Source organism: Phaseolus vulgaris, chromosome 10 (genome assembly GCF_000499845.2).
Source record: "Phaseolus vulgaris cultivar G19833 chromosome 10, P. vulgaris v2.0, whole genome shotgun sequence".
NCBI classification, from domain to species: Eukaryota; Viridiplantae; Streptophyta; class Magnoliopsida; order Fabales; family Fabaceae; genus Phaseolus; species Phaseolus vulgaris.
In genome coordinates this window covers 16,969,673-16,994,751 of record NC_023750.2, presented here as the reverse complement: position 1 = coordinate 16,994,751, position 25,079 = coordinate 16,969,673, and the positions used below count along the sequence as shown (strand labels likewise).

General features: G+C 38.0%; 2 protein-coding genes across 10 annotated transcripts; both read right to left on the bottom strand.

The window, feature by feature from the left end:
- Positions 1-254: 254 nt before the first annotated feature.
- Positions 255-14,495, bottom strand: LOC137818273 (microtubule-associated protein 70-1-like). Of its 8 annotated transcripts, none has more exons than XM_068621586.1 (9): positions 13,656-13,886; positions 13,381-13,551; positions 13,062-13,232; positions 12,734-12,881; positions 11,570-11,695; positions 9,676-9,817; positions 9,191-9,546; positions 8,858-9,082; positions 255-3,947 (listed from the first exon to the last, which is right to left on the bottom strand). In XM_068621586.1, the coding sequence occupies exons 1-4, from the start codon at positions 13,740-13,742 to the stop codon at positions 12,792-12,794; spliced, it is 519 nt and encodes a 172-aa protein (XP_068477687.1). In that variant the 5' UTR covers positions 13,743-13,886; the 3' UTR covers positions 255-3,947; positions 8,858-9,082; positions 9,191-9,546; positions 9,676-9,817; positions 11,570-11,695; positions 12,734-12,791. The 8 variants fall into 8 exon arrangements, with proteins under 8 accessions (XP_068477687.1, XP_068477688.1, XP_068477686.1 ...); XM_068621585.1 differs by having other exon boundaries at positions 865-1,015; positions 13,656-13,889; XM_068621583.1 differs by lacking the exon at positions 255-3,947 and adding an exon at positions 14,379-14,495 and having other exon boundaries at positions 8,744-9,082; positions 13,656-13,700.
- A 173-nt stretch (positions 14,496-14,668) lies between these two features.
- LOC137818272 (pentatricopeptide repeat-containing protein At4g18520, chloroplastic-like) lies at positions 14,669-19,107 on the bottom strand. Of its 2 annotated transcripts, none has more exons than XM_068621579.1 (4): positions 18,709-19,107; positions 17,508-17,854; positions 17,115-17,283; positions 14,669-16,702 (listed from the first exon to the last, which is right to left on the bottom strand). In XM_068621579.1, exons 1-4 carry the CDS (start codon positions 18,860-18,862, stop codon positions 14,925-14,927), a joined length of 2,448 nt encoding a protein of 815 aa, XP_068477680.1. In that variant the 5' UTR covers positions 18,863-19,107; the 3' UTR covers positions 14,669-14,924. The 2 variants fall into 2 exon arrangements, with proteins under 2 accessions (XP_068477680.1, XP_068477681.1); XM_068621580.1 differs by having other exon boundaries at positions 17,508-17,851.
- Positions 19,108-25,079: the final 5,972 nt, after the last annotated feature.

Sequence of the window (25,079 nt, the reverse complement as noted above, 5' to 3'; positions counted from 1 at the left end):
AAAAGAAAATGACCAAAAATACTCATCTTTGAAGAACCTATGCTCATGATACCAAATGATGGCATTCTCAAGAAGCTTTTCTTGGATGTTTAGTAATATGGTGCGGAAGCCTGTGGATAAAATGGGCAAGGTCCTCCTAGGAGTTGTGGTGACCTTCAAGGTGCATGAAGAGTATGGAAGAAGGGAGGTTCGGCCAGCCCTTTGATAGATGGTGAAGGAAGATTAAAACCTAGAAACTAGGTAAGGAGCAAGTATGGCACAAAATGGGCAGCATAACATTACTCAATTTAATCTTGCAAATACAAGTGATGGGTTTCTCCTTTTATAGGCTAAGGAGGCCGTAAATGTTAAGCTAAGAGAAGATGAAATGTAAGCAAAATGAAATGTAAATGTGAAGCACATGGGCCACATGGAGCACATGGGTGCACATGGCTTCACAAAACCGTCCCTAGATTAGTGAATGCTTCTAGAAACCTTTAGCTAATCAAGGTTATCTCCTCCTTAATTCTAATGTGCAGAAAAATAAACATTTGTCCACATGGCTATGCTATTTACACCCCAATTAAAGCTAAACTACACTTGATGGGCCTTCACGGAATATGTGCTAGTATGCCACTCTCCCATTCATAGCTTGATCCAAGTCTTCTTGTCCTAGACGCTCCTAGCTTGGCCTTCTTGTCCTAGACGCTCCTAGCTTGGTCATAGACGTTCCTAGCTTGATCTTAGACGCTCCTAGCTTGGTCTCAGACGCTCCTAGCTTGCTCTTAGACGCTCTTGACTTGGCTCTTGCCTTTCATGGAAGGTTGTGCTTGGCCCTCTTCCATCATCCCCTCCCTCTTGAAAAGGATTTTCCTCAAATCCAATGCTTTTGCTTCCTAGGGTGATGGTTGTGGCTGGATGGTGTCCATCATCTCCTCCTTCTTAAGAAGATCTATCCTCAGATCTTCAGACTTGATCTCGGATACCAGCCTCTTGCTTTGAGAACTAGGATTGCCCTCCCAGGTCAAACGTGTACCTACGGAAATTATCAAATAAAACAGAGGTGTCAGTTTGAAAATTAAGTTCACTAAGTTGCCATTTTTGTTTTTCTTTTGTATTTGGAAACTTTTTACAATATTTCTTTTTTGAGTGTTGTATGTGTTCTCTAATCATCTTATGCATTTTAAAATTTTCAATTGTGGTTACTTTCTCCTTAGGCTCAAATCCTATAGGAGATGGTGACATCTCAAAAGAAGGAAGATGATTTAGCCCACTACAACCTCAAAGGTAGAAATATAAGTAGTTTTGTGAACTACTTTATGGTGTGCATGCTCATCTCTAGAGTTGTGTTTGTCTTTTATGTTTACTCTAGGCATAGTAGAAAGAGCTAGATTTTCAAATGTATTTTGACCATGCCTTTGAGGATGATAAGAATTTAAAGTGTACAACTTAGTTGCAAGTTTTCCAAAGAGAATCCTCAAATCATGGTTTGCGAAATTTGGAGCTCTATCCAACACTATGCTAGAGGATAAACCATGAAGATGTAGCACTTCTCTAGAGAAGAGTTTATCCATGAAAATTGAATCAAAACCTTTTGTTGTCTTAGGAAGCTCTAAAATGAAATTTGTGTCTTCCCAAGGATCATTTACAAAAGGTGAAGGAGTATAGAGTTCTTGAGACGTTGCCTTAGGTGTAGTTTGAAAACAAGAATTGTACCTAAAGTAATGTCTTTGAACTTCTTTTCTCATTGGGGACAAAACTTTTCCTTTTAAAAGCTCTAGAGTTTTATCAACTCTAATTTGGCCCATGAGTTCTCCTTCATGAAGACTTTTTCTCTTATGTGTAAAGATAGTCTCGTTGTTACAACCATTGTTTATGAAAATTTGTACACTTTGCAATGGTTGTCTCAATAAGACATGACAAGTTTCTTTAGGCACTACTTCACATAAAAAATTGTTTTGGTAGATGTTTATAGATAACTTGACATTCACTTGGTGATATCCTAGCACATATGAGAAATAATCTTTATCTATGCAAGCTTCGTTTAAAAACTATTCTTTTTTGCTTATGCTTGCAAGTGTTCCTTTACAAGAGGTAAGGCTAGGTTGTTCAACAAGAAGCATGTTTTCAAGGGTATTTTAAATGTGCTTGCCTTGCTGAATGACCTTGTGGGAAGGAACACTCTTCTCCCACGCCTTTTGTTTCACAAGGTTCTCTTGCTTTTCTATTTTTACAATTTCCTCACTCTCACTGGCTTCTTTTTCTTAGCTACTGTTCTCATCTTTGTCCCTTAAGTTCATAGATCTTTCATTGGAACATTGAGATGCTAATTGATTATTGCCAAGGTATTCTAAACATGGAATTTCTCTAGCTTGAGTGTGAGAGATATGCTTGGTTAAGTTTTGGGAAAGTTCTAGAGATGGTTCTTGTATATGTTCTTTCCCTCTATGGAACTCATCCTTGTCATAAGATACATAGTATGAACTTTGTTTTTTACTTGATTGTTTTCTCAAAATTTGTTTTTCAACTTTAATGCTAAGTTGAATCAAGTCATTTAAATCTCTATAAGGTAAAAGTTCAACTTTGTTTCTTATCTCAAGTTTGAGACCACTTCGAAACCTAGCTATGGTGGTATGGTTGTCCTCGTTAATCCTTGTACTCTCAATATATGATATCATCTTTTGCCAATATTCTTCTACAGTCATATCTTTTTGATGAAGTGTTTGGAGCTTGTCCATCAACTTCCTATTGTAATATGAGGGAATAGGGCGACATCTCAAGGCTCCCCTAAGGTCATTCAAAGATGTAATGGGAGGGTCCTTGTGGAGATGTCTCTCTCTTTTTACGGCATTCCACCAATACATAGCATCACATTGAAAACTTAAGGTATCTAAGGGTACTTTCTTTTCTTCACTCACATGGTTGTAAGCAAACAAATGCTCTACCCTCATCTCCCAATATAGATATGTTTCTACATCTTCTTTTCCATAGAAATGAGGTAGCTCTACCTTAACTTCCTTTAGGTTTTCTTGTCTCTCTTTTCAGCTCTCCTAGGGGATGGTTGATGATATTCATTTGTCCTAAGACTTTCTTCCCCAAGATAATCATGATGTTTAGAGCTACAAGCATGAGAATGTAATTTTTTTGAAAATTGAGACTTCTCATCCTTTGCTTTAGTCAATTTATTAGTTTTGGCCTCATTCTCCAATTGTTTAGATGAAATCAATTGCACAGCTTGTGAAACTTCTTTCAAAAGAGTTTTCAAAGATTTTACTTCACTTTCAATAGACTTTGCAGAATGAGAAGAAGAAGAAGACATGACTAGAGCTTTGTGTGTAGAAGTATTTTACTTTGAGAAAATTTAGGGAAGTCAAAGAAGGTAGTCTTCCAGGTAAGGGAGGTGAGTCACAATGGACTACTTAAATAGCAAGCCTTGCCTTAGCCAAAGACTATCCCTTAATGCCTTCACGCAAAGCTATCTCTTGCTAAACCACTTAAAACACAATTAAGTTGGAGAAATCAAAATTTTAATGCAAGAGAACAATGCAAACTAACTAATTAACCAAGCAAAAAATTGACAAAGCTTTAAGCAATACAAGACAATTAAAAACGTAACTATCTAAAGCAAAGAGATGCAATTAAAACAAATAACAATTGCTAAACTAGATAGTTCTACACTAGTCGGCCCTAGGTGAGGCTTCTTGGACCCTTGGATCCCTTGAAGACACACTCACCATCTAATCACGTAATTAAAGAAGTAATTAACAAAAGTTAAGTTCCAAAGGAGATAAAGGAAAACTCCCTTTGTTGATCTTTTTTTTTTTCTATTGGCACTTCCTTGGTTGTCTTTTCTTTGTTGGGCCTTCCAATGTTTGTGGTGTTTTTGGTAGGTATTTGTTTTCTGCCCTTGCCTTTGTTCCTCTTAGAATTAGGAAATTAATTCTCCAATCCAGCACCTATCAAGCAAACTAGACCTCACTCAAGTCAAATTTCCACTCAAATAAGCACCAATTGAGAATCAATCCACCACCAAAATTAGAGGCCAAAGAATTAAAGCAAGAAACAAATTAATTGGAAAAACAGTACCACACAAATGGAAATAAAATGTGACAACTAGAAAGAGTTCCAAAGAAATATTAGACAAGCAAATAAAGGTACTTAAAGAAAGGTAGGCACAAAAAATGGATCCTAAGAATAGCACTAGAATTGATTTCAAAATCAAAAACAGCACCACTGAAAAAATTGTTGTGGACCAAAGAGCGTGATTTTCCCCGATTTATGCTGAGCTGTCCTTTTAAGATTTGCTTCTGAAAATTTATATGCCAATAACTCGAGATCTCAACTAAATTCTGGCGTTGGTTTCACTCCAAACGCATGAACCATTTTTTTTTAATAAATTTTCTAAAATCAGTGTTCAGTTACGCCACCTGTAGCGCCAGATTTGCACACTGTTTTTATAATATTTATCATTTTTTTCTATTGACTTTTTTGAACTGATTCTTTTTTTGTCTTTTCTATAACACCTCAATCTTGCATAATCAAGAGTATCAGAAATTTCCTATGTGGGAAAATAATTTTCTTAAGCAAAACAGCCAGCACAGAGTTATGTAAAACAGGTGATTCTGTAAATCTGGAAAAAAAAATAGCAAGATACCAAAAGAAAAACACAATGGAATTGGTGAAAAGAAATTTGTGTAGATCTAAACACAAATATGAACTCAAGCTAAAACTAAAAAAGGCACCAAAGGATCAAAAACACAACAGATTCAAAACAAACATTTAGACCAAAATCAAGAAACAAATAAGTCAAAGAAAGTACTACTATGATTTGATGACATTTTGGAAAAACATGACTAGACAAAACACATATAGATTCAGAAATTAAAATACTCAAATGAACATAAAATGAACCAAATAAAATTGCAATAAGGACTCAAATACCTAAAATAAAAACAGCAACACAAAGTGTATTGAATCCTACCAAAAATTGCACAAAGATTGCTCAAGAACAATTGAACAAGATGCACCGATTGGAATTTTCAAACAGCACACCAATTCAAAGCAAAAATTGAAAAACAGCAAGACAATATGGAATGTAAAGAACAACACGGATTAAAGAAGAACTCAAAAAGAAAATGACCAAAAATACTCATCTTTGAAGAACTTATGCTCATGATACCAAATGATGGCATTCTCAAGAAGCTCTTCTTGGATGTTTGGTAATATGGTGCGGAAGCCTATGGATAAAATGGGCAAGGTCCTCCTAGGAGTTGTGGTGACCTTCAAGGTGCATGAAGAGTATGGAAGAAGGGAGGTTCGACCAGCCCTTTGATAGATGGTGAAGGAAGATTAAAACCTAGAAACTAGGTAAGGAGCAAGTATGACACAAAATGGGCAGCATAACATTACTCAATTTAATCTTGCAAATACATGTGATGGGTTTCTCCTTTTATAGGCTAAGGAGGTCGTAAATGTTAAGCTAAGTGAAGATGAAATGTAAGCAAAATGAAATGTAAATGTGAAGCACTTGGGCCACATGGAGCACATGGGTGCACATGGCTTCACAAAACCGTCCCTAGATTAGTGAAGGCTTCTAGAAACCTTTAGCTAATCAAGGTTATCTCCTCCTTAATTCTAATGTGCAGAAAAATAAACATTTGTCCACATGGTTATGCTATTTACACCCCAATTAAAGCTAAACTACACTTGATGGGCCTTCACGGAATATGTGCTTGTCCTAGACGCTCCTAGCTTGTCCTAGACGCTCCTAGCTTGGTCTTAGACGCTCCTAGCTTGCTCTTAGACGCTCCTAGCTTGGTCTCAGACGCTCTTAGCTTGCTCTTAGACGCTCTTGACTTGGCTCTTGCCTTTCATGGAAGGTTGTGCTTGGCCCTCTTCCATCAGGCGTTCTGCAACATACGTGATCGGGTGTCCCCCTACTGGTACTAGAACTTATGGCCTTGAAGCCACCTTTCTCTTCTCCTTGCTACTGTTCTGAACTGTCAAGGCCCGATGTCTCTCTTGGGCGATGTCTTTCCTTAGGCGATGTCTTACTTTAGGCGATGTCTTTCCTTAGGCGATGTCTCTCTTGGGCGATGCCTCAAGCGGTCGACCTGTTGACTTTTCTTCCTTGGGTCCCTCGAGGGGTCCCACCATGTGTTGACTTTGACTTCTGGTCAACGCCCGGGAACGGGACGGTACACAAGCCCCCCAGTCTTGAGCTGACACTTGTTTCAGCGAAAAGACTAAGGTCGCGCCCATTATCCACATGGCATTCTTGTCTTTACTGAACTCACACGCTTGAACTTCCTCGCCTGAACCCCCAACAGCTTCAACTGAGTTTACTGGGAAATTCGGCGATGTGCTTCTTGCGGCGATGCCAGACCACCTGATCTTTCGTTATCTAACACGGCAATGACACCAACCCGGCGACAACCGATTATGTATACTGCAGAGCGCCACTTCTACAAACGGCGACTATTTGACTTCTTGACCACCCGCCTTTCTCTTGTCCACGTCATCACACTCGATGACCTGATCAGTACACAAGCCCTCCCCAGTCTTAAGCTGTGATTTGTTCAGCGAAAAGACTAAGAGGTTGCATTTTCGACGACCTACGTGGCTTTAACTTATCTGTTGTGCGATCACCTGATAACTTGGTTGGTTTTCACTCAACCCAATTAACTTAGCACAACTGACGTTTAATTTTTGGAAATCGACTTAACTTGAACAAACGGGGAATAATATTTGACACCGAATCACTTACTAAGCAATAGGCGTGGGTCATTCTTAGTATATGAAATCTCGCTTGCCTGATCTGCTAAGCAGTAGGCGTGACATGTGTATTTCTAGGTTACTGCCTAAAACTTTGCTGACCTGGTTCTCGCCGTGTAATCTCCTTTCTATTTCAATCTCAAAGCCTTAGGCTTTCGGCGATACCATTTTCTTTTTAACTGAAACATCTTTGCTTGACCGGAAGAGAGCTGGCTTTCGGATCTCCCTCTACCATCCCTGAGTTTTTAACCTTATATAGCTTAAATTATTGTTCCCTCATCTGGGGGTAGAGCCGCCTTTCGGATCCTTCTCCACCTCCCTGAGTTTTAGAACAATGATTTGGGTGGTGAGGTGTCCTCTGCGAACCTTCCCCAGCCATCCTTACTAGGTCAATATTGATGTTTCACTCAAGGGAAAAGGCGTCTTCTACCAACCTTCCTTTCCCATACTTGAGATCGTTAACACCCCTGACTTTTCAGTTTCATCTTGCCTGAACTCAATCGAGGGTTAGAAGGTGATGGCATTCTCATGGAGCTGTTCTTCGATGTTGTGAAAAATGGTGCGGAAGCTATGGATTGAGATGTGCAAGATCCTCCTAGGAGCTATGGTGATCTTGAAGGTGCATAATGTGTATGGAAGAAGGGAGGTTCGGCTAGCCCTATGGTAGGTGATGAAGATGAAGATTAGGTCCTAGAAACTAGGCAAAAGCAATGTATGGCACAATGTGGGCAGCATAACATTACTCTCATTAATCTTGCCAAATACAAGTGATGGACTTCTCCTTTTATAGGCTAAGGAGGCCGTAAATCCTAAGCTAAGAGAAGATGAAATGCTACCTAAATGAAATGGAAATTACTCCACATGGAGCACATGGGCACATGGCCGGCCATGTGAGGCAATGTTCTAAAATGTGCACAAAATCTAGGGTAAATCACATATAAGACAAGTTTATGCTTTCTAACACTACACTAACTACTAAGCCACCCCTAATGGGCCTCCATGTAGCATGTATAAGTTTTTATCCCTCCAATCCGTTGCTTGACCCATTTGTGCGTGAAGGTGCTTGGTCATGGACCTAGTGATAGGTCCTAGACGGTCTAGGCTTCCTCCTAGATGCTCCTTTTGTAGCCGCCCCTCATCTTGTGCTAGACGCTCTCCTCTTGAGTCTAGACGCTCTCCTCTTGAGTCTAGACGCTCCCCACATGGGTCTAGATGGTCTAGTTTTGGAACTTGGCTTTCATAGTGTGGTGAGCTTGGCCCTCCTCCATCAGAAGGACTTTCTCTGGTGCCTCAACTTGCCCAGGGGTTACATCTCCTCTTCCCTGGATGCACTGAGGGCTTGCAGTCTTGCCTCAATTTGCTTACGCAAAGAGGTCTTGTAATCTATTCATGCCTGAACTCGCTCAAGGCGAGGAGGACTTTCTCTGGTGCCTCAACTTGCCCAGGGGTTACATCTCCTCTTCCCCTGAATGCACTGAGGACTTTCAAACTTGCCTCAACTTGCTTAAGCAAAGAGGTCTTGTAATCTGTTCTTGCCTGAACTCGCTCAATGCGAGGAGGACTTAGAAAACTTTATACTTGTGCCTCCGATCGCCAGGTGGCGATGAGGACTTAAAACTTAACTTTCACCTCCGATTGCCAAGTGGCGATGAGGGTTTAAAACTTTATGCTTTCAAACTTTGCACTGAATGCATGCAATCTGGATTCGCCGTTGCCTTGAAACTACACAAAGGCGATAAAGTCTCTTTCCAAAAACTTAAAAAACGATGAGCATGCTGTACCGTCCCGTCCCCGGGCGTTGACCAAAGTCAAAGTCAACGTCGGGGCCAAGGTCAACATATGGTGGGACCACACGAAGGGCCCCAAAGAAAGGAAGTCAACAGAGTGACTACATAAGGCGCCGCCAAGGCAAGGCGTCGCCAAGGAAGGGCGTTGCTAAAAAATGAAGCATTTTTTTACAGTTCAATGTATCCTTTTGTACAGTTCAATCAATCAGAAATGAAGCATTTTTTTCAATCTTTTTCTTTGGTCTCAAGCATAACACAAATTGTGATGAATTCAATGAAATACATGCTAGAAAATAAGGAAACTATGTAGTCCTTACCCAACAAATGGAGGAAAAGCACATTCCAATGTACAACCATGGCACTAAAACACCAGATATATCACTGATTTCATAAGAGAGTAGAGATCCAGGAAGCCTTGCAAAGTTATTTAAATTCCAGCCAGACTTTATGTACTGTTCATGTGAATCAGAACCTAGTTGACTAGATTTACTAGGGAAACCACTCCTAAAAATCCCAGTTTCCAGATCAGCTCCATAAAGCACCTGGAAGTGATAGAAAATTAAATGTAAGCAGAGCAGCATATAATAAGGGCAACAAATAGCTAATAGTTTCGTGCAGCAGAAAATTATTGAGGTTCTACATAATGTGACCTCAATTTCTTCAGTTCGACTCTCGATCATCCGCCAATATTCACCTTCAATGCTCTCCACAGAAGGCTCTGAGGTACCATTTAAAATTGTTGTATTAGCACCCAAATGAGATACATTCTCATTTTTTCTGAAGTATTGGAGCTTAAAATCTTCTGCATATCTCTGGAATGTTTCCAAGGTAAATTCTGGACCAGGTTCAAACCCAAACCTTTCCACTTCACAAGACCCTGTATTGGGTCCTCTTCTAGTGCCATTATCCACCCTCATTCTGGTGCATCTTCTCCTTTTCCTCTTCATATTACTTTGAACCCTTGACTTTTTCTCATTGAATCATGATTCTGAAGTTTGACAATCCTCTGTACACGTGTAGAAAAATTAATAAAAAGAATAAAAGAAACGACAGTAGACGAACTAAGGAGTCGGCATAAAATCATAATCTGCACACCCAGGCCAACACAAAAAAAAATGGATTTTATTAAACTTACTTTGATAAGAAGAGTACTTATGATGTGAAAGACGTGGAGTTTGTGGGTTCTCTGAACTTCCACTGCAAAGTAGCTGGAAATCACATCAACAGAAGCTAGTTCAAGGTGCCGGTAACTTCATAAATTGCTAGAATACATCAATCTGAAATAAGTCACAATAAACAAATAGAGTCAGCTCAGATAAGGAATCATCATGCAAGACAGTATCTTGACTTTCAATACATCATTTCCTATTTAGTCAAAATTGTTATCCTCGTTCATCTCAGACTAAAGCTCTAACTATTTTCAATAATGCTATTGCCATTCGTCCAACAGAATGGTAGATCTGAAAGCAAAGGCATATCAAAACTTCAATATGTTCTTTTTTATTAATATTCTTGTTGAATTGAATAGTAATAATTGACAAACGAAGGACAAAGCTTAATTTAAGAGGGTGCATCATCTACATGCAAGTGACAACCAGCATTCTTGATCTCTTTCTCACTTATCCCTCATTTAATACTTATATTTACTCTTTCTCATAACCAAATCCCTAGTTCACTACATTTCAATAGCCAAATCATGAGATAATTTTTTTAAAAAAAAATCAATGATCACTGACAGGATCCTAGATATAACCTAAAAGATCCTATAAAATAAAGAACCTTCACAAACCATGGCTACCGTTACCTGAACTTAACAATACAGATGCATAACAGAGCAAAGCAAACATCATCATAAACTCACTGCAACAACATTATTTGCAAATATTAAATGAACAGACACGAATCAAAAGTTAATAATTAATAGTAATTAATAAATAAAAACTTAGTCAATTTTACTATAATCAAGCGATTTTGTATTGATTAACTCTAATCCTTAGAGGAAACAAAAGACCACATCCTATCAGGAGTTACCTATACGAAATCTTGGAGGAATTGCGATTTTCTATTGTACGGTTGAATACGTGGAAAATCTTGGAGGACAGTGAAAGGGGCGAGAGTGAGGGTTAGGTTTAGGGCGCGCGAGAGTGAGAAGACAGAGAAGGGAAGAGTGAGTGAAGGCGAGAGTGAAGAGCGACAGTGAAGGGAAGAGTGTTTCACGAAGTAGTTCGTGAAGAGATGGTTTTGTTCGTGAAGAGTTTGTAGAGAGAAGGAAGAGTCACGTTTAGTTCATTTTTCTAAGGAGTGAAAGGAGATTTTTTTAAAAAAAATTGAGTAATGTGGAAAGGTATGAAGCACCATTTCCAATATCTGATAGCTGAAATAAATAGTTTTAAATTAATGATTTTCAATGTTTATAATTATAAAATAAAAGAAACCAATAAATATTTAAATATATTAAATATTGCAACTTCAAGACACTAAAACGTATAAATATAATACCATTTTCGAAGTTCTTAACATTCAAAGTACAAACAAAAGCCTAAATTACGTATTACATTGGCCGAAGTTTTAACAATACAAAATAATATTGAAATTGATAAGTTTCCATCTAGAAACACAAATATGACAAATACTTCACATTGATTATTAATTTCTTTAAGAGTAATCAACATGATATCTAGCCTTTTTTATTAACCCATTATGAACTCTGGTTTTTTGCAGATTTTCCTGTCCTTTGAACAATATTTTAAGCCTTGCTTTGTAGTTTATTTTATTCGGACCAAACTAAAGTCCTGTCTTCAAATTAGTTTTCTAATCGGACTAGCTAATCCCTATCTTCAAAATACAGATTAATAAAACTTAAATTAACAATGTGATTAGGATAGTGATTATTTTATTTCACCAAAACATGAATCCCACCTATAGTGCATTTTATTGACTATCTTCTTATTCTATACTGTTTGATCAGCTCCTTTCTAGAAACAATAGAATACCTATAAATTTCAACCACAAGGAAAGAAAACACGAACCTGAATATATTGCATTGGACTTGAACCAAGTAGAATAAATTGTCCTCCTAACTCCAATGTTAGATATATTGCATGTCTAATAAGATGAACATCTTTTTGTGAAACCAATCTTGTTATACAACCAACCTATCAAAGAAGAGAATAGAAAATTTGAATTAATAAAGATTTTCAATTATAATAATAAGACATGAACTATTAATAACTTAAAATATCAAGAAAAAGAACACTGATTCTCCATATGCATGAAAGATGAGCAAGTTAGGTTATTTTCAAAAAAATCTCAAACTGTAGCATTTTAAATACTAATTCAACACACAAATATGCTAATGGCTTATGATATAAACATTGTGCAGAGAGCACTCGTTCAAAACGTAGTCTGTGCAACAAATATAATTATTCAAACAATATATAAGATATGACATGCGTAAGGTACATATCCACATATTGTAAAAATTCGTAAAACATAATATGAACTTACTTCTGGACATCAGTAAAAACAAAATAAAAAATTTAAGTAATCGGCTTCATAGAATAGTATCAATGTCATTCATATAGAGGAATGATTTCTATCTGTGGTTCATCAAGGGACCATTTTTACTTGTTTCTTCTTTCTATATATTGCACACTTCTATATCTCATATGGGTACTGGATATTCATAACTTGATTTAAAGTCCAGTATACTTGGCTAATATTTATGTTGAAGTATCCAAAGAGCACTGGCATCAAATACAAATACACAGCACAAATTAAAGTATTGGTGGTTCATAGAAATCACATGATGCCAGAATAAACTTTCAGCACATCGAATTAGTACCTATGCCTGGTTAACAGGTATATCTTGATCTTAGACAAAGTCAATATAAAAATATCACAAACAATATTTTAGTACTTTTGATGGGTCAAATTCCTTAAATTGGACTAAAGCAACAAACTGATCATTCTATCTCATCAGGATCCATCAAGGTAAGCCACTTCAGTATATTCCAAAGACTTTAATGGTGAATAGGTTATAAATTAATAAGAACCTAAATCCTAAACATATATGAAAGAAAATGTGCAATCTAGCTTATCTCATACAAAATACTGAAAGCATATCTACCCCACAATAAGATGCAACGAAACAAGATTCTTGATATGACAACATCAGTATCAAGCATTTAAACCTTGCATATTGGGCGTTGTGGATCTCGGAGATTAACAAGCCAGTTGTCACTTTTCAAGTCAAAGTGTACAATGTTTTTTCCATGTAGGTACTCCATGCCAAAGGCCATGTCCATTGCAATCAAAAGTTGCTTGCGCTTGTAAGGAATCCTAATATGATAACAACAGCATCAAGCATTTATCAATAGGGAAACATATTAATCAGGGCAATGCAAAGTAACTGATAAACAAAAATGAGCATATACAGGGAACATGCCCACGAGTAGCATGAAAAATATACATGCCTTACTAGCAAGTATAAGCACAAGTAAATTAAAAGAAATCAGAAACCTGACATATTTCAATCAGTTTCATTAACTCTTGATTTTTGTTTTGCAGATCATCAACCAAGGATGCTTCTGCCAAAGCAATCTGAACTCTTATCTCAGCCTCAAGAAGTCCAGCCTCCTTTGATTTGGTTAGCAGATCTAGTGCTCTGTTGTCATCCTGCAGCTTTGCCACCTAAAAAAAATAGCAACAAGGATAAACAATTTAGACTTGATTCTGATCATTAAATGAGACATCCATGGGACATCAAATAGCTAAATTAACTACCATCCAATCCCAGCTAAAAATCAATTCAATGCATAACATAGTAATCCAAATGTACCTCCATCCTAGCGAGCTTCAACTCTGCCTCCAGGGGCACAATAATAGCATCAATAGGAGGCATTTCATCATCTTTCTGTGTAGCATGAACTCTTCGAAGCGTGGCTTCTGCAGCGAATTGTGCAGCCAGTGCTGCCCCCTTCTCTTCATTGATTGTTTTTATTTCAAGGTTCTGTCAAACATATTACTAGCATTAAGTTGTATGGAAATAATGGTTATTAAGAAGTGAAGAAAAAAATCCAATGAGGTAATAACTAGTGTAACTACTAGTACTACCTTACTTTCCAGAAGAACTTCAGCAGCTTTTAGCTTTTCACCCACCTTGTTCATAACAATGCAATTGAAGCAGCATATATGAAGCATAATACAAAGCAAAACAGTAGTATAAATTCAGCAACCCAAAAATAAATAGCCGCACCACCATCTCAGCTTGTTCTTGACAACCCAGTATTAGATTAACATGGTTCAAGAAACACCATCAATTTCCTAAATACAACCTCGAAAAAGTTAACAGGTTTCCCCCTTTTTTCTCCTTGTTTCCTATCTCGCTTTGTGGTGTGATAGACAAGAGCAATATCGATGAGATATACTTGTCTGCAAAAGCTGATATCCTCTGTGGACGCATGCCATGAATAAAATCAGGCAAGCAACTAAAGAACTCATTTGGTTTACTCTAATGGGCATATCTTGTGCTCTAAACTTGGCTTTTGCTTTAATAATATTCTTTTAGCTTTTTTAAAAACAAAAAATTGAACTAGATGCCTACAGAACCCAATATATATTTATAATGCCATATCTAATCTATATTCCCATTGATAATATGAATACACTTCAAAACATAGTGTATGCAGCCACATTTAAGGCATGGACAGATAAACAAAAGTGGCAGCCATATCCATGTCAAACTTGTAGTTCAAGAACAATGATGTAAAGTTAGAAAATCAATTTTGATCAGGGCATGATCAAATACTAGTTTGTTACACAGTTTTTTCAAATTACCTCTTTGGTCGGCTTCAATCTTCTTCATAATCCATCACTCCACCAGGTTCAGAGCAGATCTCCTCATGCCTCTGAAGTCGATGTCGGCCTACTTACAGTGTGTAACTTCTGCTACGAAGTAAGTGAGACACGTCGACCAATATATTCCAACCATAAAGAACAACAGGCAATTATGTATATAATTAAGGCAATACTTCTACATTATCTAACACAATATAAAACTCAATATGAGAGTGCATGCTTCATCATAAATGGAGTCTTCAGAGACAATGTCACTCTTACAAAGCCCATTTGATGACAAAGTGATTGAGATATTCCTTTTCATTTTCCATTTTCTCATCATTGTTCATTCTTTTACATAAATGGTAGATAAAAAGAGAACAAAAGAAAGCTATCACTGGTATTTGGTGGCACAATGTTTCTAAAAAATCATTATGTATCCTCCTCATCTACTGAATATGCAGTATCCTTTAGCTACAGCTATAATCTAATTAGGTACATTTACTTGTTCTTCAATATTCATTGATGCTCCTAGCTAGTACAAGATTACGAAGAATGCAAGTAATGTGAAGATTCACTATTCTGATGAATGTCTCCATGCTCAACACCTCCACAAGCACTAACAACTGTTGTATGGATATAATCATCCACCACTAAACCTTCAGCTTGCATTCTGTGCACGAGCTTCAGAGCCTCTCTAGCATGTCCATTCCATGCATAAGCCAAGATCATGGATTCCCAAGAAACCAAATTCCTCTCTGGCATGTTGTCAAAAACTTGAAAAGCATCAGCAACATATCCGCATTTTGAATACATGTATATTAAAGCACTGTTCACAAATACATTAGCCGAGGCAGGAGACTTGCTTGCATAGGAATGAATTAACTTTCCAAGCATTGGAGCTTCTAGTTCTGCACAAGCTTTCAAGGCTGATGAGTAAGTATAGGAATTAGGCAACACGCCATCTTCCATCATTTCTTGCAAAAACTCCAGAGCCTCAAGTTCAAGCCCAAGTCTGGCACAACCAGAGATAATGGCAGTCCAAGAAACAACATCCCTAAATGGCATGTGCTGGAGCACCTTGAAAGCATAAGAGTATTCTTTACACTTGCAATAGAACCATACCAAAGTGCTTCCTATGTACATGTTCGTATGGATAATACGTTTGATTATCTGTGCATGAACCTCTCTTCCAATTAGCAAAGCTTTAATTGTGCCACAAGCCATCAAGACACTTAAAACTGTCAATTTATTAACATGCATTCTTTTACTCTCCATTGATCGAAACAAGTTTACGGCCTCTTTACCAAACCCATTTCGAGCATATCCTGATATAATACATGTCCAAGTAGCTGTATTTCTAATTCTCATTCTATCAAACACGTCTTTAGAATCCTTCATCAATCCACATTTTGCATACATATCAACTAGGGAAGTTCCTATAAAAACATCACTCTTACAAATATTCTTTATTATGGCACCATGAAGTTGTGTTCCAAATTTCAATGCTTTATTCTTTCCACAAGCCTTTAGTGCACTACATATAGTATATTCATTAGGAAAGAACCCTTCACCTAGCATTTGTGACAACAATAACATAGCTTCATACCCAAACCCTTGTTGGGAACAGGCAGTGATCATAGTTGTCCAACATATTACATCTCGCTCTGCCATACAATCAAATGCCCGAAATGCACTTGATATATCTCCACATTGTGCATAGAAATGAACAACTGCATTGTCCACAATTAAATTCCTCCATCTGCTTTTCAAAATGCGAGCATGGATTTGTTTCCCCAGCTTTAAATTCACTCTTTTACCACACAAATTCATGATACAAACAAACATCTTACTGTTGGCTGGAACCCCATGTTTAACAGAATCTTGAAATAACTTAAAAGCCTCATCATCCAAGTTACATTTTAAATATCCATCAATGATAGCAGTCCATGTAACCGTATTCTTTCTTGGCATTCCATCAAACACACGACGAGCCCGAACCAACTCAACCAATCTTAAATAACTACAAATCAAATTATTATCAACATAAGTATTTGAATGTCTAAAACATTTCAAGACAATTGCATGTACCCTTCCGACTTCTTCCACATTATAACACAATTGTAGCCAATGAGCTACTAATTCTGGATTGAAGCATTGATTTTTCTCACCTATGTTGTCTATCTTCCAGCAGGAAGCATCCGAGGGAGACTTCATAATATCTTGGAAGTTCAATTCTGCAGCATTTAGTGCTTCAATGCTTTCAATTGTACTGTCGTAAACTTTTACAGCAGCCAAGCACATGTTCCAAAGCTTTGCAAAATCTTGTTACATAAACATGGTGAAAAAGTACCAGATTAGTTGAATAGGCAAGTTTGAACTATAAATTGACTCATTTCTTCAATATATAACATGTCAAGTGCTATAAGATCCCTACCTTGCAAGGACATAAAAATCCCTAAGCATATTATCACAGTTTATCCTAGATTAAGGTTATGCCAGACAAATACTAACTGAACAATGCGTTATAAAAGAACTTTTGGAGAGATGAGAATGAAAATATAATATGATTCTGTGGATGAATTTGATTATATAAGGCACCAACACTAACTTTATTGATAATAAAGTATTTGAAAACTCTGAACTAAAGGGATATCATTCAGTTCTGTGGCTGACCAAACCAAATACTTAAAAGCAAAATATACTCTTATAAGAATTCAAAGCATTTAGTCTCACCATTTTGTGTTTCAATATTGTCGACAGAAGATTCAGCTATGGTATGAAGATGCATAAAGAATTCTTTTGTGAAATCTCTACGACTCCTTGAAACAATTTCACTAATTTCAGATGGATTGTCTTTGATCATTAGGATAAGTTCATTGTGTCTCTGCAACTCTTCATCTATCTGAAGAAGAGGAGTATTGAATAAATGTGTGAATGACATAAATAACAATTTAAAGGAATGGTATAATATTTAGACATACAACGTTTCCATTAATGACATTTTTGTTATAGGGGTGGGGGTAAAAGGTAAGATAGAACTGTGCCAGACCGATTTTAATTAGTAACCAATATCACGATGACATAGTGATGGGTATAATTTTCAATATCAAATAAGCAATGAAAGACCTCTTTAAGCTTCTTTCCAAGCCATAGCAGTTTGTTCTTCAGCACTGGATTGTCTATGGTATCTGCTTTATCCCGACAGTGTCTAAAGAAATGGGACCTAATATTGCTCCACTTCTTGTTTAAAATTAAAAACTTTCTCCAATCGGTCTCATGCAACATGAAAGACTCGATTAGCTTGTCACAATCTCTAAAGATCATTTCATAGTTATCCAAGAACCCCATGCCATCATCATCATCACAATAACTATCACCACAAGAGGCACCAGTGCATGAAAACCCTTTACTGATGGGATTCAGCACTGCCCTTGTTTCACGTGCAGTGGCTGGAAAGTAATGTTGCTGATCTGCTAGATCAAGGAACAAGTTACCATAATTAGCATAACAGGACTTAGGATCCTCTCATGAAACGAACCATCAATTCAAGTGAGATAAATACAATACAATTATGTTGTAAATACACTATCACAGTGGGTTACAACTTTCAAGACTTGCTACTTATTATATTAAAAAGGGTAAACTATTTATTTAGTCCTTATGACTTTAGTTACTACACATGGACGAAAGTTAAGCTTTGGTTCCTGGTGTTGATATCAAACAAGTTACAAGCTAACAATTTTTTCTTTTTGGCAGAGATAAACCGTTTTAATATCAAACAAGTTTCAAATATCAAAATATTTGGCCACTCAATATTTAAAGTAGTTTTGCCAACTATTGCCTTAGAAAAGCAAATAATGCTCTGCTCATTTCCATGCTTGCCATGGTGTTCACGGAGTACAAGACTTTTGTATTTGGGATGTTTTCTCCCATCTTTTAGACTCAATCCTTCTCTAGTAATCTTTTGGTCATTTTTTTTCATTGAACAAAAACTAAGAAATCAAAGAAGAGTTTAAAAAACATAACATTTAATGTTACCAATACATCTCAACTGGGAAAAGCTACAATTTATTGACTCTTTAATCACATCAAAACATTTAAAAAAAAAGAAAACAAAACAAAAATCAATCTGGGTCTTCCCCATTGTTTTGTTTGTTAAGTGGAACAAGTCACTGACACTGAAGATAAACAAAAAAAATAAGGAACTCCATATGCTGATTTTACCTTCTAAGTTCTATCCCAACAACAATATATAACATATAACGCAGAAACAAAGAAAAAAAGGTGATAGGGTGACAAAAAGTGGAGTTGAAAAGTAAAGACTGACCTTTGGAAGCAAAAGTGGAGCATGGAAGACGAAGTGAATTTGCAATGAACAAGGAGAAGGGTGAGGTTAAATCTTGAGTGGGTTTGTGAGTGTGAAATCTCGGTTGAAGGGAAGAAGAGGAATGGAGAATTGCGGTCCGTAATGGTAACTCCATGGGTCAAAGTATAAAAAGAGATTGTGAGGTTTTGTGGTGGAAGAGTTCTGAATTCTGACCCAGTGGTGGTGAAGCAAAATCAAAACTAAAAATGAAAATAAAAGGCATGTGGATGAAACATGAAAGAAGTTGAAAAATATCTGAAAGAATGGATTGATACTGTGGGAAGTGAAGTATCTAAAGAGGCAAGGGAATGAACAGAGTTCAGTGAGGGATAAGGGGTCTAATTCCTAGAACCATCTTTCAGACAAGCAACATAAAATTGGTTTATTTAAAAAAAAAATTCAAAATTTGGATTTTAATTTTTGTATAAGTACTTTTAAATCAATTTATCTAAACAAGCTCAATTTTTATTAAGTTTTAATCTATAATAAGACGTGGTAAATGCATTTTATTTAATGTATTTAAATTATTTAATAGTAAATATTGAATAATTTTGTATTTGACATATACCAAATTTTTGTTTTAATGTTTGTTATTTGATTAGCAATCAAACAAAATATCTTTATTTAATATTTCAAATTGTTCTCATTATCTTTTTTATAATTGTTTGTTTTTATTATTATTTATTAAATTTGTTCATATTTATAAAGAGTAAAAAAATTATAAATAATTAACTATTGTTTATATATATATATATATATATATATATATATATATATTTAATGCTTTGTTTTAAGAGATGGAATTTTGAAGGAGATGAAATTATGAATTTGAGATGAAAGAGAAAAAAAGAAAAAAAACAATAAAAAATATTTATGAAAATTTATGAGTAATGTGTGATTGATAAAAAACTAATCAAATTATAATATTATAATTTTTTCAAATTGTTAAAATTATTTTAAAATAAAATATAATAAGTTATTTATACATATAAATCCTATCTGGTTAAAACATTATTCCTGTTACAATTTGTAAACTTAATTGAAATAAAATACCAATTATTTAACATTGTGAATATAAATAAAATAAAATTTGAATAAAATAAATTTAGGGTGAATATTTAATTTAGTAAAATGGTTTTTAACATTTGTTTTTTAATAAAATGGCAGAAAAAGTTCGGAGGTGTCTTTTTTTTTTAAATCTGTTTTATATTTCATAGACTTATCAAAACAATGACACAGATTTTTTTTCATCCCATAAAAAATAATAGTATTATTATCCTGTAAATATGAAATTGTCAAATTTTAATTATTTCAATTAAATCCTTCAAACATATGTTATCTATCTTATTTTGATATTAGCATGCTAGTATCTTAAATTTAAAGTGTGTCAAGTTTTTTTTTCTAAACTAACAAAATTATATTATCGAAATAAGTACAAGTATTATCAAATTTACAAAATACCATAGGAGAAATCAATCATTTTATTCTATGCTTACTAATGATATTAAATGGTTATGTTAATTATATGATTTATTTAACAACTAGCTATAATAATAAAGAAAGTGAGAATTGTTTATATTCACATATTTGTTGAATTATGTTATTGATACAAAATATTTACAGATTTGGTCACTGATGAATCTTGAACTCATTTTTAATCCAAAATCACTAACATCAACAACACAATGATGATTAAAAAGACGTTTAAGCCCCATGCTAAATTTTTTAAAATAATAATATATGAGAAGACATTTGCCTAAAACCTCTGTATGAATAAGTCACCATTAAAATATACTAATTACTCCAACCATAGAATATTATGAAGTTTATTATAAAATGCATGGCTTGAGAAAATAATAAGGAACCTTTATGTTGAGAATAAGGAAGGAACAATATACCGTGAGTGTATATCAAATGACTTTTCAATATTTGAAGTTTAAGGTGTTGTAAGAATAAACGAGAAAATAAAACATGTTTTCTCATAGATTAAAATTATGATAGAACGGGTTAAAATCAAATTACAAGGTCAATGACACATTTTTTATTAAAAATATTAAAACGAAATTCACATAATTTAACTTTATGGAAAATGTAACACTTTTTTTGGAACAACTGTTTTGTTTTTTTCTTTTTGGCCCAAATAGTAATGTGTTCGGTTCATCAATTACGATGAATTCTTTTTGCACCTTATGCTTTTCTCATGCACCCCATAAATGCAAAATATCAATTTTACCTCTGTTGCATTAAATGACAATGTTCTTGCCGGTTGACTCGATTATCTTCGCGCGTCTGCGACGATCACACGCCCAATTATCCCTGTTTTCGTTCGTGCCTTTCTCCGATCAAACACCTGAAAATGCAAAGAGAAAGGGCACCCTAGAGGTCGTTTGCACTCCGACGCTCAAGTCAATGTAGGGCTAGGAAACACCAAGACTAAGTTGTCAAAAACTCTCTGCGTAATTTGTGTGTCTTAGCATCAAAGTTGTGTAAAACTTGCGTATCTTATTAGGTTTGATACTACCTTTGATATACTCTAGGGTTTCTGCTAATCGCAATTAAGGTAACTGAAGGTGTGCCTTAGCGCCGCTATCACCCACTCTTAGGGCAATCTAGCGCGTAAGGCTCCCTTACTAGAGTGCAACCTCTCACGGGATGACAACCTGGGTACCAACTTGTGCACCTAATCTCTGGGGTCATCCATCCTGGTAGTGCCCTAGTTGTTCACGTGTCATGCATGCAGTCCACCCCTGGAACGTAACCCTCTCGGGCTTTATCTCTTCCAGTGGCTCTTTACTTGTGTTACACCTGAACGCGTCATCCACACCGCACACATGGGCCCCTCGTGATCTAGGCTTCTCCCTACTGGTAACTGGTGTGTTTTCTGGGATTCATCTCTTGTGCCCTAGCTCCACTGTTTTAACTTGCCGAGGTCCGAGAACACGTTAGTATATCCTGATGACCGAGGCTTGATCACTCCTCGACGCCCTGGGCGTGCTGCATGCAAGGCGCTGACCCTTGCCACTCATGGGACCCAGCTTACGTGGCCCCACGTCCACTAGCAGTCAACGACGTCCGAGGACTGGTCGGTACATAAGCCCCCCAGTCTCGAGCTGTTAACTTGTTCAACAAAGAGACTAAGTCCTCGCCCTGGCGACCTGCGTGGCTCTATGTGACAAGACGTGAACAGTGTACCGAAGTGACATTTCTCTGTGTCTGTTTTAATCTGCACACACGTGCCTTGATCCAACGATCAGGACTTAACGTCGTTTGTGCTTCTTAGTTTACGTTAACTCTTTCAAAAACGTGCGCTCCGCTACTATTCCCTCACTTTCTCTGAAAACTCTTGTGATCATTTCACCCTTTCTACCAAAGCTCTCAACCTTCCTTCGTCAAAGCTCAAGACTTTCCACCCTCTCGATCAAAAGGTATGAACTTTGTGCATTGATCACCCTTGCTCTGCTATCTCACTATTGTATAATTGTCTGGACTGGTTACATTCTTGCACTTAGGATTTTCGCACTTTGTATTTTCCCTGTTTTCCTCTGCATCTCTGTTTCTGGGTTTTTCTAGGTCGCATCCTCAACTCCTTCTAAACCTTTCCTTGTTCTTCTTTTCTTCTCTCCCTCTTTGACTCCCTTTCAGATGGCTAGAACCAAAACAACCTCGAACCCCCCTTCTCAAATTGATTACAAGGCCCTCTACCCCTGGGCCTCTGAGGACCTCCTTGCTGAGACCTTTACGCTTACCTCTAGTGCAGATGTGGCCAAGCATCGGGAGGACGAAGCCGCTCACATGACAAGCATGTTTGAGGGGGAATGCGACGCTTACGTCTTTATTCGCCCCTGCACAGCAAGTGAACCTGTGTGTGTGTGTCGACGATCGCGTCAACTACGGGGAACCTTTCTTCTTCCTCTACGCCACCATCTTCAAGCGAATTAAACTTCGTCTGCCTTTCATAGGGTTCGAGCAGGCTCTCCTAACCGAAATAAACATAGCCCCTACCCAACTGCACCCCAACGGCTGGGCCTTCGTTAGGGCATTCGCCATCCTGTGCAACCATCTGGGTTCACCCCTTCCGTGGACGTCTTCCTCCATTTCTTCGAGGCTAAGAGTCCAGGGAAAAATCTCTGGGTAAGTTTCAACGGTGTGGTGGGGAGAGCCCTCCTAACCCTCTTCCAGCAATCCTACAAGGGCTTCAAGGGGAAGTTCTTTAGGGTATGTTGCGCTCCTCGTGACCCCACTCTACTAGATGGGTTTCCCCTTTATTGGGTGGGGAATCTGAAGCTCAAGAAACCAAAGGGTCTTGAGGAGCTGACCCCCCCTAATCGTGAACTCTGCCAGCTTCTCACAAGCTTGGGAGTGGTGTTCAATATCGCTCAGTTGATCAAGCATGAGTTCAACCCCAAAGACCTTAAGGGCTACATTGGTATCGTCCTGCCCTTTCTTAGTCTTTACTTGCACTTCTTATTTCTTTTTTATTGTAAAATATCATGCTCATTCTCTTGGTATAGGTATGGTGCTCAACGAGAAGAAGAAACTCGGGCTAGTTGAGCTTCTTGCTCGCCGTCAAGGCGTCCCTACCGATGTTCGCCCCTCAATTGTTGCTCCCACCGATGCCAGCCCCTTGGTTGTTGCCCCTCCTGTTCAAGATTCTCCCAACCCACCTGTTGTTGTGGTGATTGTCGACTCTGACGACGAGGTCACGGGAGAGGTTATTACCTTCAAGAGGAGAAGGGTGGTCGCGGCGGCAGCTTCGCACTCCTTCACTGAAGCCCCTCCTTCATCGTATCGGGAGCATCCTCCTAACGCTTCCTCTCCCCACGATCCGCTTGCTATTGAAGGCAGTGGGGAAAGTGTTCTCGAGGGTATCCCGATGCCGCCAGCTCTAGAGTTACCTTCCGCCCTCCAACATGCCCTGAAGAGGTTCCAAGAGAGGAGGGCCTCAGAGGTCTTGAGTGAGAGTGCGTTGGAAGAGCGCATGGGACTAAGTCTTAGGGACTTCCTTGCCGACTCCTTCGCCTTTGTGAGCCAGGCGAGGTTGAAGGCCTAAGAGGAGCTAGAGGCCAAGGTGCGGGAAGAAATGGAGGCCAAGGCAAAAGAAGAGCTCGTTCACCAGGCCCAAGCTTTTGCCCGCCGTGAGACTGCCCTGACCCAGGAGTTGAGCTGCCTTCGCCAATCATAGAAGGATACCAAGAAGCGACTCTTCGACAAGGGTCAAGAATACACTGAGCTGGAGTCAAAAGTCCTACCCTTACGCACCAGGGTATTGGAGCTTGAAGAGCAGGCGGAGGCAACTAAGGCCAAAATGGTCAAGCCTGAGGAGAGGGTCGTCTCCCAAGAAGTCCAGCTGGGTCGAGTGGAGGATGAGCTTGCTGAGAAGACTGAGGTCTTCAAGAAGGTCGAGGCAGAGCTCCTGGAAGACGTCACCGACGCCTACGGAGGAGGGTTTAAGGATGCCTTAGCTCAGATTGCCTGCGTGCACCCTGAGTTGGACCTCACCACTTTCTCCGCGCTAAAGCGGGTTGTCGATGGGCAGCTTGTGCCCATTGCCCCTCCCTCTTAGGCTCATAGGGAATTTGTTGTTGTATTGTTGGTGAACAATTATATTTATGTTTATGAATGCTTTGTTCAACCTTAACTGCTTTAGCTGTTTACTTGATCTCAACTTATCGAATGCCACGTCCTCATCTCACTCTAACTTGCATTCTTCGTCTTTGATTGTTAACTGTCGTAGCTCACGCTAACACGTCTAACAATGCCCTCGACGAACACTTGAACCTTAGGTAGCACGCTTACCTACCCTGGTCCTACCATAGGCTCTTCCTTAGGCAACGAGGGTGTGTATACTAACCTGTAATGATCTCGCCCCTATAGGCAAAGATGAGGGAACTTCTGGTGGCCGCTCTTCGTACCTATTCCATAAGGCATGGCAGAGAGAGACCTTCTAACTGACCTCACTCCTACCTTGCCGAGCAAGGAGGCGCTTTACTGATACTGTTGGCGAGTCATGCTGCCCTCGTCTTGTCGTTCTCACTCGAGGGGGGGGGGGCATTCTCTGTGAACTTACCTTTCCCGTGCCCGAGACCTCTAACGCAAGGGGATGGCTCGTATCTGACCTCACATTCACTCAAAGGCGAAGGAGGATTTCTCTGGTGAAGCATACTTGTTCATTCTTGGTGTTCTCACTTGAGGGGGAGGTGTTCTCTACGAACCTACCCTTCCCACTCTCGAGACTTCTAACCCAAGTGAACGGTTCGTAACTGACCTTACCTTCACTCAAAGGCGAAGGAGGATTTCACTGGTGAACTGTTTCATTCAACCTTGGCGCTCTC